This window comes from Hemicordylus capensis, chromosome 1, assembly GCF_027244095.1.
Source record: "Hemicordylus capensis ecotype Gifberg chromosome 1, rHemCap1.1.pri, whole genome shotgun sequence".
NCBI lineage: Eukaryota > Metazoa > Chordata > Lepidosauria > Squamata > Cordylidae > Hemicordylus > Hemicordylus capensis.
Genome location: NC_069657.1, coordinates 78,839,676 through 78,853,735, shown reverse-complemented (window position 1 = coordinate 78,853,735; position 14,060 = coordinate 78,839,676). Strand labels below are relative to the sequence as shown.

Sequence of the window (14,060 nt, the reverse complement as noted above, 5' to 3'; positions counted from 1 at the left end):
TTTGTTTAATATTCAATGAACTTGACTGTTCCACAGCTGGACCCAAATGTGTAATATTCCAATTCCTTTCCTTAATAGTTTGAATCTATAATTGGGATCACACTGCATAGTACTAATAGCTGGATTATACTGCGTCCAGTGCTGTGAGGAAACACTAGTTTGAATTTTTAAAATGTCATTGAACAGATAAGGTGCTGCAGTTAAAGCACTATTTCTGTCTTGAAACCATTTTTTGAGAAACAAATACGGGATCTGATAGAAACCCAAGTTAGGAACAGGAAGTCTCTTGCGTTGTATTTATTATGTTATGATGAAACTCAAAAATTTTCATGAGCCAGCCAATATACATACTTCAAGTTGGTCTTGCAACAAGCGGACTGTGCTTAAGTATACAAAACACCATTCAACACATGTAACTAAAGAGCATTTATTTCATTCTCCACAAAGACAGACTGCTCCAAATAATAATATCAAAAACCCACAGAGAGGGGTACATACAGCAAGTGTGATGAAGCAGATGCAAACAATTCTGGGGGTTTTGAACAAAAATAGAACTTTTATCTAAGCAGAGAGAAAAGGAAACTAAATACCTGCAGAAGGCATTTCTTCTGCAAAGTAAAACTGAGGAAGTCCCTCATAATTCTAAAAAGATTCCGTGCCAGATACAGACTAACAAGAATGAACAGGACTACAATACAAAACTTCCACTACAGCACGCTGTACACACCTGTTGTCCAAACCCTCCCTCAAAGCCCCCGTCAATCATGACGTCTCATTATTTGCTTGCTTGCTGAGCTTGTCTGCGGAGGAGGACATAGATCTTCTCCTTTATCCAGTCTTTATTGTAGGGCTGGTATGTCTGAGTATCAGCACGATAACTGAGGGGAGAAAGAACAGGTCAGCTAATATTGTTTAGTCCTTTCACTATGCATTTCTACAAAGACTTTCTACCAAATCAATAAGCTTCAAATTCTTGGTACAGAAGAACAGCACCAGTAGGATGCTGGCGTTTTGTGAGCCAGGCATCAGACTGCAAGCAGTAAGTATTAGCTACAATCCAGCTGGGGCTTTTCTTTTGCCTCAAAGTAAACTAATGCTACCAAACCAACTTGTTTGCCAAGTCAGGATCTTTGAGGATAATGCAATATATGAAGCTAAGGCAAGGCCAACAGGTCAAGGTTTCCCATAGAACTGTGATGTCCATTCTAGAATACACCAGGGGTTTACTGAAATAAAGCTGTGTCCCAGTCTTGTCCCTCACCACTCACCTGGTCACCATTGAGGATATAGCTTTTGGGGTGGTTGGTTTTTTGTATATGTGGAGAGCATCTTATTTTTAAAAAGCATTTTTTAGTATCCTTAATAATGAATAATAAAATAATAATGATGTTTTGGAATGCTCTCTGGGGGAGAGAGAGAGAACAGGAATTAATGGTAAGAAACCTTCCTTTACCTTCTAAAAATTTCAAATTGAAATTCTCTGTAAGTTATTAGTTTTTAGATATGCCTCTAGGAAAGAAAAGGGGTTGCTGTCACAACTTGCAACATTTTATCAATTATTTCAAAGGTATTTTACACACCACTTTTCTGCTAACATTCAAAGTGATATACAATCAATCTCAGGAAAACAACAAATTGCATAATGAAATATAAAGCACCCATGACAACAAACAGCAGGAAATAAAGAATGTGCATGTATGCAAGGGCCAGCTCCTCAAAGCATGACAAAACAAGAACAGGCCTCACTTGCTTTTAGAATGCTAATATATTTTCAGGGGACAAGAAATGTTGGCTCAGTTCACCAGCTAGGAAAAAAATTCCCTGGTCAGATGGTTCTCCAACTATGTGGGTACATGCTTGTCACTGGAAAGGAAACTACACCAGCCTGTCACTCTGTAGAAGCACAACCTTAGCGTCTGAACAGGGCTCTTTGCTAGTTTGACAGAATCCCTCCTTGTCCTCTGAAGCATGTGACCGACCCTAATATCACAGATGCAGATTCTCCACCCCGACCCCAGAGGCAGGGTGTACCTCTTGGGCATACACCAGACTGTAATACCACCGATGCTGCTTCACTCCCATTGCACCACTAGCGGAGCATTTTCCATCAGTCACCTTCTCCTCAGCTTGGCAGTTGCCTTCCCTTCTCCCTCTCACTCAGCATCTACCTGCACGCAGCACCTAGCGTGAGAGCAGGGACTCTCCAGCCTGCAGCAGCTGAACAAAGCCCCCACACTATGTTCATCTTGCCTGAGTTCTACAACTGCCACTCCTCGGGGCTCTGATCCCCCACTCCCAGGTCAGCAAGAGTGAAGTTCCTCATAGGGTTGCCAGAAGAAAAAGAAGCAACCCCCAGTTGGTCCACCCCCTCCCTTCCAGGAGCTGCGTGCCGCCTTGACACTTCCCAACTCCTTCTGCACCTCACAAGCCCTTTGTTTCCCGCACATCCCAGAAAGTTGGAAATATCAAAACCCAATTTCTTTTTCTCCTGCTCTTGTCATTTTTCAGGGTTCACCTCTATAGGTTTGCTGCAATTACTGATGGGGATCTGCCCTCTCCCACTCTGGAGTCCCGTCCCCCCCCCCGCAAGGCACTTCCAAGCCCCCTCCCTCCACCTCCTTCTTGGAGCTTCCACCTGCCGTTTGCACTCATCAAGTGACTGGAGGAGGCTGATGCAGCAGGTGGAGAAAGCAAAGGAGGAGTAGAAATTACTTCATCCTACTGAAGAGAGAGGGAGGAGGCAGGTCCCAGTGCTTGGCAGCACTGAAGAGAGCCTCATGAGCTGGGAGTACTCACCTAGCACCAGCAGAAACGAGGGTGACTGAAAACCTCTGGGGCTATGAGACAGGGGATTGGGGCTCGTGCCTTGTGCCCCACCCCCATAGCATGGCTGGGCTGACCTTCTCCACTGGCTCTTGGGAAGCTCTGTAGGGCAGCTGTGATGATGTAGCAACTCAAGAAAAGGTGCAGATATGACTTCCGCCTATGCCTTTCCTCAGTTGCTCCTCCTCGGCTTTAAAAGCAGTTTGCAGGGAGGGTGATGGCCTGGGATGGTGCAGGTAGGGGCTGTGAGGCGGCGGGGGAGACACGGGGATGCAGTAGAGACTGGGCTTGAATGATCCGACTATGGATCATTCCATAGTAACATTTTTCACTCACCAGCTTTTAGCTTTCATTTTACACTCATCACGGATGAGTAGATGAGTGCATTTCCTGAGCCTTGTATAGTGTGCCTGCAGTGGTCACCTCTTAACTCAACAGTGGTAAAGTTTCAGCCAAAAATTAAACTCAGGCCTATAGTGCCTCTATATTTCAAGCTATAATGAATGATATTAAAGCAGCAAGCTAATAAGAAGTCTCTAAATCCCTAGCTAGTTTGAACCCAGCCATGTCCATCAACATATGTCTGCACAATTAAGTAATCCTTGAGAGGACGCCATGGAAGAGGCAGTGACAAATCATGTAGATTTTTTACAGCCATAATACAGAAATATGCTCCAAGTATGCCCTCTGGTGGCCTGCTAAAATCTAATACAAACAAAAATATCCACTGGGCACTGTCCTCACGTAAGAACATTTCACTCATGCAACTGGGAGTTTGTAACAAATCCATTTCCTCTGCTGCCCCTGATATTTCCATGCTGCCCCTGACAAAATGACCATGAGGGCTGTGGGATTCTCAGGGATATTTGAGGGGGGGGCACACACAAGGAAGGGGGGACTGGAAAAATTCACCCCTCCTCCATGGCACAAGCAAAATGTTCTTACCCGAGGGCAGTGTTAATTTGGATGCAGTGCACTATTAACACAACAGTGCAACCCTATACATGTTTACTCAGAGGCAAGTTCCATTTTGTTCTGAGACTTGCTCCCAGAAAATGTGCACAGGATTGCAAGCTAAGCTTTCTGATCCAACACTCATATAGGAGTCATAACAATGAAGAAAAAGAGTCAGGATAACAAACCATTCTGATAAATGAAGCTCACTACTGGAGGTTTTGTCTAATCACAAGTGCTATGCTTTAAAAATTCCCAGAACTACACATTCACCCATTAAGAGGTTTATTAGTTTATTTAGTTTCTCATAACATTTTTAACGGTACTGTTTCCCACATCCACAAAGTCTATAAAAACAGAAGTGGTTATAGTTAGCACTGGAAGCTATTAGTTCTTACTCAGACATTAATATACAACAGACTCTGTGTGTGTGTGTGTGTGTGTGTGTGTGTGTGTGTGTACACACCTCCCTCCATGTAAAAAGCAATTACAGTATAAAGGTAGAGGGGGTCCATTTCAAATCGGTTAACTCATAGCAGAGACAACTACAGTGTATACACTGACAATTCCTTCCAACTAAATACAGTTTTCTTTAAGAGTCACTGTAGCCACGGCCATTCAACCACCTTTTGCCTGATAAATGCCAAACTAAGCAAGCAGCAAAAGCAGTCATCAATATTCTCAGCAAGTTGAGTAACAGCCAAAATGGCATTTCAATTAAGAATGCCTTGCAGTTTTTCACTAAATTTTTATTCAAATAAGCTAGCTAAATACAGATCTCTGGTCAGCAGAAAATGTAAGAAGTGTACTGGCACAGAAACAATTGCTGCAAGAAACTCTGCCATATCCCAGTTATTTCATTGGGACTGCAACTGTTTAGTAGTTTTTAAATTACCTCTATAAGTCATTTGAGCCATTCATATGGTTTTGAGAAATTTGGGCTGTTGCAAATATAATTGCATATAAGCCTTGGGCTCCTAGCATGTTGCTGATAATTAAGTGTACAGTTCATTAATACTGACACAATTCACAGTTCATTAATACTGACATGGAATTGTTCCAGACTTGCACCTCTTTACATTTAAAGAACTCCATATGTGCAATGGCATCCCACAGAGCTTTGGACTGGACTAAACACTCAGTTTTAGGGTCCACGTTTTGATCACATAAGCACTGGCGTGGTGTAGTGGTTAGAGTGCTGGACTAGGACCGGGGAGACCCGAGTTCAAATCCCCATTCAGCCATGATACTTGCTGGGTGACTCTGGGCCAGTCACTTCTCTCTCAGCCTAACCTACTTCATAGGGTTGTTGTGAGGAGAAACTCAAGTATGTAGTACACCGCTCTGGGCTCCTTGGAGGAAGAGTGGGATATAAATGTAAAATCATCATCATCTAGTGCAATTTACAAGAATTCCAAGATTTATTCTATATGCAATGGAAGTTGTATTGGATAAAATTTTGTCCATTTCAAATTACCTTACATTCCAAGTAATGCTTGATATAAATATATGTATTTAAACAAAGCACCTAGCCACCTAATGGCACAGTAGAGAAATGACTAACAAGCCAGAGGTTGCTGGTTTGAATCCCCGCTGGTATGGGACTATGGGAAACACCTATATTGGGCAGCGGTGATGTAGGAAGGTGCTGAAAGGCATCATCTCATAGTGCGTAGGAGGACGCAATGGTAAACCACTCCTGTATTCTACCAAAGACAACCACAGGGCTCTGTGGTTGCCAGGAATCAACACCAACTCAATGGCACACCTTACTTTTAAACAAAATACAGGTCACTGATAACTGCCAGCAGAACAGGCAGAGCTGATGATGAGAAAGAAATGTGACATAGGAACATAGGAAGCTGCCATATACTGAGTCAGACCCATTGGTCTATCTAGCTCTGTACTGTCTTCACAGACTGGCAGTGGGCTTCTCCAAGGTTGCAGGCAGGATTCTCTCAGCCCTATCCTGGAGAAGCCAGGGAGGGAACTTGAAACATTCTGCTCTTCCCAGAGTGGCTCCATCTCCCCTAAGAGGAATCTTACAGTACTCACACTTCTATTTTCCCATTCATCTGCAACTAGGGTGGACCCTGCTTAGCTAAGGGTTCATGCCACAAGACCAAGACTAAGCAAGTCATGCTTGCTACCACAAGACCAGCTCTCCTCTTCCATGTCCCATCATACTTGTGCCACACCTCTGCATACATACCTAGGCATTTGCTCAACTGGGACCAGAAAATAAGCTAGAAAGTACTTACACAAGGCAGCTAAGGTCAGCCAAATCATCAATGAAATCAAATAACTGGCTAATATCATATGTTATTGAAGGGCTGTTAGGATTCATTCTCTTCAGGTGTTCTTCATACATTTTACAGACTCCTAAGAAGAAAAGTACGATGTTTAGCATTTACACTAGAAATTATTGGGCAATTTTGCAAGCTGGTTTAAATGTCAAGAATTGCATGGAGAGGAAAGTGAGCCTGGACGTTAGCTGATGCTATAGGATTATCTTTCAAGAGGGCAGATTCCGCTTTTTGTGTGTAGTTAAACTTGCAGCATTAGAACATCCTATCCTCATAATTCTGTCCAAAATGTAAAGCAAAAACTGAAGTGTAAAAAACATCTTTTCATAGCTTTGTATTCAAAGAAAGTGAATACTGACTAAGTCTCATTAATTATAATGGAACTTGTGTTAATCACAACTAACTTGACTTCACCGATTTCCCTGGTGCTTAAGGCAAGATACAACCCATAAGCTCTCACAGATCCTTCAAGCGGGGGTTGATGGGTGGGTAGAAAACATCTGACCCATGCTCTATGTCACAATGATAGAAAATCCTTTCCATTGAGATTGTCAGTAGTAGGGGTGTGCAATTCGGTGATTCGGTTTGGGACCCGAACCGAATCACCCCTGTTCTGTTTTGTGCCCGAATATGGGCCACCCGAATCACCCGATTCGGTTCGGATTTAATCCAAATCCGAATCAATTCGGGGGGTAAAAAAGGGGCCCAGGGGCAAAATTTTGGGGTGGGGTGGTAGTGTCCAATGGGTGGAGTCTACCACCCCAATTTCAGGGGAATTGGGCAAAGGGCTGATTTTTGGGGAATTTTTGAAATTTTAGTGACTTTGGGGCAGTTCGGGGGCATAGCATGGGATCTGGGCAAAAAGAGTGGGGTGGCGTGGTAGTGCCTAATGGGTGCAGGCTACCACCCCAATTTAAGGGGGGTTGGGCAAAGGGCTGATTTTTGAGGAATTTTTGAAGTTTTAGTGACTTTGGGGCAGAATGGGGGCAGAAAGTGGATCTGCCCCAAAAGAGTGGGGTGGGCTGGTAGACAGTGCCTAATGGGTGGAGGCTACCACCCCAATTTTAGGGGGATTGGGCAGAGGCCTGATTTTTTGGGTGTGAATTCTCATTCTATCATAGCAAATGAGATTTTTTCCAATTAGACAACTCTCATGACCCCACTTTCACTTTTTCACACTCTCAATTACTATGAATATGAGGAAGTAATCAATTTAGAACACTTCACCTTATGAAAACAAACCTCAGAATTCACCAAAATTCACCCCTCTGCCCAATCACTCTGAAATTGGGGACAGGTGGTAGCCTCCACCCATTAGGCACTAGCTACCAGCCCAGCCCACTCCTTTGGGGCAGATCCACTTTCTGCCCCCAATCTGCCCCAAAGACACCAAAACTTCAAATATTCCCAAAAAATCAGGCCTCTGCCCAATCCCCCTGAAATTGGGGTGGTAGCCTCCAACCATTAGGCACTACCACCCCACCCCACTATTCTGCCCCAGTCCCCACTTTCTGCCCCAATCTGCCCCAAAGACATGAAAACTTCAGAAATTCCCCAAAAATCAGCCCTTTGCCCAATCCCCCTGAAATTGGGGTGGCAGCCTGCACCCATTAGGCACTACCACCCCACCCCACTCTTTCTGCCCAGATCCCATGCTATGCCCCCGAACTGCCCCAAAGTCACTAAAACTTCAAAAAATCCCCCCAAATCAACCATGAACCGAATCACCCGAATTTTTCGTGCCCGTAATTCGGGTGATTCGGCTCGGGCCCGAAAAATATCGGGGGACATCGGGGGTGATTCGGTTCGGCCCTGAATCACCCGAAATTGCTCGTTTCGGGCACAGATCGTTCTGTGCCCGAAATTTTTTGCACATCCCTAGTCAGTAGCAGTCAGCAGCACCTTCATGTAACAGGGCATGCGTGAAACAGCCTGACTTTTAGTTGGTTGAGTTCTTGCCCCAAGAATGACTAAAATGGCCCACTCTCCTTTTGCTGTGCAAACTGTTTTCAGAACCAGTCTTTGCGGAAAAGTAGCACATACATATCCTAAATGGCTCACATACACAGTGAAGCCAGCACAAGCGACTCTCAGCACTGCCTGCTGAAAATGCATTCTCGTGGCCTGCATGACAGGTGGCCTGTGGGGGAAAAGAGTCCAGAAACTGAGTGGAAGCCACCTCCATTTAAGCGAGCTCCATGCATTTTCCAGGCCCTCCCCTGCAGCCACCTGCCACTTGGCCCATGTTGTGTCAAAGGTCCCTTGGTCCTTGACAATGCCTTTTCAGGAGGCTCAGGGGGCTGCAGCAGCACCAACAGCTGCTTGCACCAATGCTCTTCTTCCACTGTCATCACTGTGTACGTGATCACTGCATAATCTGACATATTTTGAAGAACGTGTGTGGTTACTTGTTTGCTGGTTTGTTTGTGTGAAATAAAGTCATACTTCCCAATGACTTGCATACACAATGTTGAAAACACACAGATCATACAAATACATTGGCCACTCTGCCAAGATCAGCTGAGCCAGAGTATGCACTTGGAACATAACCTTAAGCATGTCTACTCAATTCTACTAAATTCAGCGGGACTTACTCCACGTGTTCATAAATGGTAGCTTGGCTTACCAATCAGGCATTATTTGCTGTCTCCTTTCTTCCCAAGTCCTTCTGCATCAGCAGAGGGTGTGGGAGAGAGGTGGGGGCCTTCTCACAATTGCGCTGAGATATGGCAGCATGAACTGTTATTGTTCAACAGATATTTAGCACACAATAATCAGATCTATAATTCCAAGATGACATAATGCCCAAGGAAAAAAGCTCTCAGATTCAAATTTACCATATGGCAATTATTCAATAAAATGAATAATATTTGAAGTTGAAATCCTACACATTTCAAACTGTTATTTTACTTTCCTTTTGCAAGCACATTTAAAAAATCCAACAACATATACAGGTAGCCCACAACAGCAGTTTTGCCCACTTGTTGCTACCTCCCTGTATACCAATTTAGTTATTATTGGGGGGGGGGGTTATTTGCAGTTTTCTACCCTCCCCTAAGTTGCTATACGGTTTAAACCAGGGTTTCTTAACCTTGGGCCCCCAGTTGTTGTTGGACTACAACTCTCATCATCCCCAGATATGGCCTTTGTGGATGAGGATGATGGGAGTTATAGTCCAAAAACATCTGAGGGCCCAAGGTTAAGAAACCCTGGTTTAAATAGCCACTCTTCCTGCTTCTCAGCTGGCATGTGGGAGAATTTACAGAAGCAGTCAAAGGCCCAGGCTGCTCCATCCACTCTCACCTCTTGCACTTCTTCTTTAAGCCTCCGCACATATCAAAGTGGCTATTTAAACTCTGCACCTCTCGCACTTCTCAGCTGATGTGTGGGGATGTTTAAAGTTTAAACAGTCACTCTCCTCACTTAGGCTGCTCTATTCTCTATTGCTGTGAGTAGACTGGAGTTCGGTTCCTTTGATAAACATTTTTTGAGTTACGTCAAGTACTCCAATCTCACAGTTTCTGCAAACATTACGCCCACAGTATTAAGAGGGTCTCCTGGATTTCCTTTCTTGAACTTCCCTAGCAGTGTAATCTATGCAAAATGTTTTTGCCTGGTCAATGATGAGCCTCAACTACTAGTAGAAAAATACTATCTGGAAAAATTCAATAATCTGAAACATTTCCACCTACAGCACCTGTACTTACCTTCCATGCACTCATTCACAGATTCATAATCAGCATAAGTCCTGCCCTCTGGCCGCTTGGTAGGCTGAACAAGCAAAATTGTATGAGACTGTACAAAAACAAAGAAAACATTGACTTGGGCATTTAGAAACTCCTAAGCAAAGCATACCAAGTTGTTTCCACACAATGCAAACACGACAATCAAATTTGCCACAGTCTAAATCTATTGCTCTTACACAGTGTGTTGTATCCAGACCAACATGAACAGCAGGAGCCTCTCCCACCTCTCATAAGAGACTCCTGTTGTTTCGTACTTTCTCAAAAGTGGCAGTACAAACAACCTCTGAGAAGAGAATCTGTGTGCTTCTGAGCATCCTGCTTGTCAGAGAACTGGGGGCACTCATTCCCAGCAAACTGGCAAGTGACTTTCTAGGTGTCTGTTAAGGACTGTAACCTTAAGATCCCCCAAATTTTATGCTGTGCAACATGGCCCCAAGTTTACATTCACTAATAATACAAATCTGGAAACTGTATTTCACCCAACTTTTAATATCTATGAATTTTAAGGTACTCCTATGTGTTACTAGCGAAGTGAAATGTGACTTTGAATGGAAGAAGCAAACACCCTTCACCAGCAAAAAGCCAAGGTGAACTTAGCAAATGGATCCATATTTATTTATAAATGTGTATACCACCTTTCATTAAGACAATCTCAAAGCGGTTTAGAATATGGTTAATAAAATCAATTAAACCATTAAAACTATACTATTATATTTATAAATCCATTTAAAATTTAAACATGTATACCATAAAAACAAATCAAACACAGAATACAGAGCAGCAGCAAGAAAACAGCACACTTTTCTAAAAGCTTGTGTAAAAAGCCAAGAGTTTTTTTTACTTGCCTTCTAAAAATTGTAATGAAGATTGAGGAGCAGATGCTTACTGGGAGAGCATTTTGTACATTAATACGGAGCACAATACACTCTTTCTATAAGAAGTTAACTTAATTGCAGTGATATGCAAGATTCTCATTAAGAAAAGCAACAGAAAAAAGGAGTAAAAGTAATACTCCATATACAGGGGAAGAACACACAGATCAATAACAGTGAGAGATAACAAATCTATAAAATATTTTCTGGCCCACATAAACAGATATCCCCCATGCTGTTTAACATCTACATGAAAGGTCATCCGGGGACTTGGACTGAGTTGTCAGCAATATGCGGATGACACTCAGCTCTATCTCTCCTTGTCACCTGATCCTGGGGAGGCGGTGGATGTCCTGAATCGGGGTCTGGAGGCCGTGATGGGTTGGATGTGGGCTAATAAACTGAAATTGAATCCAGACAAGACAGAGGTAATGTTGGTCAGTAGGAGAGCCAATCGGGATAAGGAGATTTTACCGGTTCTGGATGGGGTTGCACTCCCCTTGAAGGAACAAGTACGCAGCTTGGGGGTATTACTGGCCCCAGCTCTGCTTTTGGAAGCTCAGGTGGAGGTGGTGGCCAGGGGTGCCTTTGCACCGCTTCGGCTAGTGCGCCAGCTGCATCCCTTTCTTGAGAAGACAGATCTGGCCACAGTTACCCATGCCTTAGTCACGTCAAGGCTGGATTACTGTAACACGCTCTATGTGGGGCTGCCCTTGAAGAAAATCCAGAAACTGCAGCTAGTGCAAAATGCGGCAACTAGGGTTTTATCCAGAGCTGCCCGGTGGAAGCACATCACACCCATTTTGAAAGAGCTGCGCTGGCTACCAGTTTGCTTCCGGGTCCAATTCAAGGTGCTGGTTTTGACTTTTAAAGCCCTAAATGGTTTGGGCCTGGGATACCTGAGGGACTGCCTGCCCGCAAGGGTTGCTGCCCACTTGACAAGGTCATCTGAGGAGGCTGTGCTCCGGGTGCCGACAATAAGGGAGGCTCAGTTGTCGTGCACGTGGGACAGGGCCTTCTCTGTTGTTGCCCCCAGACTCTGGAATGCCTTCCCGGTGGCTATTCGCTCCTCAGTTTCCATCACAGCTTTTAGAAAAAACGTAAAATCTTGGCTTTTTGCCCAGGCATTTATTTGATTCTCTGCTGCTGCTCCTTATAATCTTTATTGCTTTATGCTTTTTGTTTTAAATTTTAAAATCAGATTTGTTTAATATTCCCCCCCCACACACACACTTAATATTTTAATTGTGTCTTTTTTACCATCTTGTGTTAATTTTTTTTTGCTGTAAACCGCCTTGGGATTGCTTTAATGAAAGGCGTTATATAAATTTAACAATAAAATAAAATAAATAAATAAAATATCTCCCCCTGATTTCTGTACTACTTACACAGGTCTAACATAGCCTTGTAACTAAGCCCCCAAAATGGGATAACTTGCAAAATAATTTTGGTCATCTGCTTTGGTAGCTTCTTACCTTTATTGCTGGTGGCATTAGCATGGCTTATTAAGTTCTTCAAAAACATTTCTGCTATAGCTTTGAGTGGCAACGGCAGCTTCAGTTGCACTTGGAAATGCTGGCTAGTGATGTCAGAAGGGTTCCGACTCAAAACAGGCTGTTTCAAGTATTCCGAGCTTGAAACAGAATGCCCTTCAAATGAAGGTCCTGTATCAAGCTTGGAATAGAACCACCCCATTCCAAGTTGGAACATTTCGAGTGTTCAGAGCAGCGCCAGGGTGGGCAGCAAGGGGCGGCAGGAGATACCATTAACAATCTTTACCACACACACCTGTCAGCCCCTGTGAGCAGCAGCATCCCACCTGGGATTTTGTGCCGAGGCTGTCCCGTCTATGGCACTCTTCAGGCCTATGTGCACTAGGCTGTCAAGCATGCACAGAGAGCAGGAGAGTGCCATAGACAGGGCAGCTAGTGTGAGATGCTGGGTGGGGCACCACTGCTTGCAGGGACTGGCAGGTAGGAGTGATAACCAGGTAATGATGATTGTTAAAAGTACCTCCTGCCACCAGCCCCGTGCTCAAAACCAAGTGTAGTAAACAGGGCTTTACACAATTTTGGCCTAGTCTAGTAAACATACATTATAGCTACTTACAGATAGCACACAGTTCTTATATTATTTATTATTATTTTTACATTTATATCCCACTCTTCCTCCAAGGAGACCAGAGCGATGTACTACATACTTGAGTTTCTCTTTCACAACAACCTTGTGAAGCAGGTTAGGCTGAGAGAGAAGTGACTGGCCCAGAGTCACCCAGCTAGTTTCATGGCTGAATGGGGATTTGAACTCCGGTCTCCCTGGTCCTAGTCCAGCACTCTAACCACTACACCACGCTGGCTCCTTGCCATAATGGCACTGTAAGGAAAAAACCCTACACAGGAAAGTAAATATCAGATCAATGCTCTAATTTAGCCTTCACCCCAAAATGCTAGGTTAAAAAAAAAATCAAGGAGTCTCCCCACCACCCACCAAGTATGGAGGTGCACTGAGCTCTCACCTATAATCTAAAGTGGTGCAGCTCAGGCACAGATTTACTACCTTAGTAAAAACTAGGCTCTTTTCTGGCCAAGCTGATACCTGAAAGTAGCAACTTGTATAAAGATTGTCCAGGGCATTGCGACCAGCGGTCTTCCTCCTGGGCAAAAGGATCTTCATTGGTCTCATTTCGATATACTAGTTAAGCAACTCATTCAGAAATCATTCTTTCAAAATTTGCCCACACTCAGTTGCTGTTTTTAAATACTAGCTAATCTGGCAGCCAGCCACTTTATGCTCAATGGGTGCTGGGAAAACCACGGAACTCTGCGATGGCGCCTCCGCATGCTGGAAAGCGGCGGCACACTCTCCCTTGGGCTGCTCATTCGCGGCATAATAACCCCAAGGATCCTTCGGGGAGCCATGATGTGTGAGGAGAGACGGGGAAAGCCCTCTTGCCCGTCTTCGTGCGATGCTCTGCGAGTTCTCCAAGCAGGCGGGAGAAAGAGAAGAAGATCCTCTATCGAATTAGCGGGCTCTCCCACGGCGCCGTTGCTCGCTTAGGCCCAGCGCATGGGAGAAGCGGAAAGGAGGACGAGGACGCTACGTGAGGCGCTTCGCCCTCCTTTACGTCCCCCAAGCAAACGCGGCTACCTTTTCGCGCCTCGACCTTAACCAAACGCACGAGCGCTGCCCTCGGACTCACCATGGCGACTCTCCCTGCTCAGCCCAGGCGCGAAGCACAAACTCTCAACGACTCTTTTACCACAATGCACCGCGAACACCGGAAACCCTGCACTTCGGTTAACTCACGGCTTCCAAATCCACCACCAACTTAGATGTACCATAGAGATGCCACTGTTGTT

At 44.4% G+C, this 14,060-nt stretch overlaps 1 protein-coding gene across 2 annotated transcripts; it reads right to left on the bottom strand.

Moving 5' to 3' along the window:
- Positions 1–413: 413 nt before the first annotated feature.
- Positions 414–14,035, bottom strand: ERH (ERH mRNA splicing and mitosis factor). 2 transcript variants are annotated; one of them, XM_053255886.1, is made up of 4 exons: positions 13,901–14,035; positions 9,791–9,878; positions 6,039–6,159; positions 414–878 (listed from the first exon to the last, which is right to left on the bottom strand). In XM_053255886.1, the coding sequence occupies exons 1-4, from the start codon at positions 13,901–13,903 to the stop codon at positions 776–778; spliced, it is 315 nt and encodes a 104-aa protein (XP_053111861.1). In that variant the 5' UTR covers positions 13,904–14,035; the 3' UTR covers positions 414–775. The 2 variants fall into 2 exon arrangements, with proteins under 2 accessions (XP_053111861.1, XP_053111853.1); XM_053255878.1 differs by lacking the exon at positions 13,901–14,035 and adding an exon at positions 13,297–13,437.
- Between the last annotated feature and the right edge of the window lie 25 nt (positions 14,036–14,060).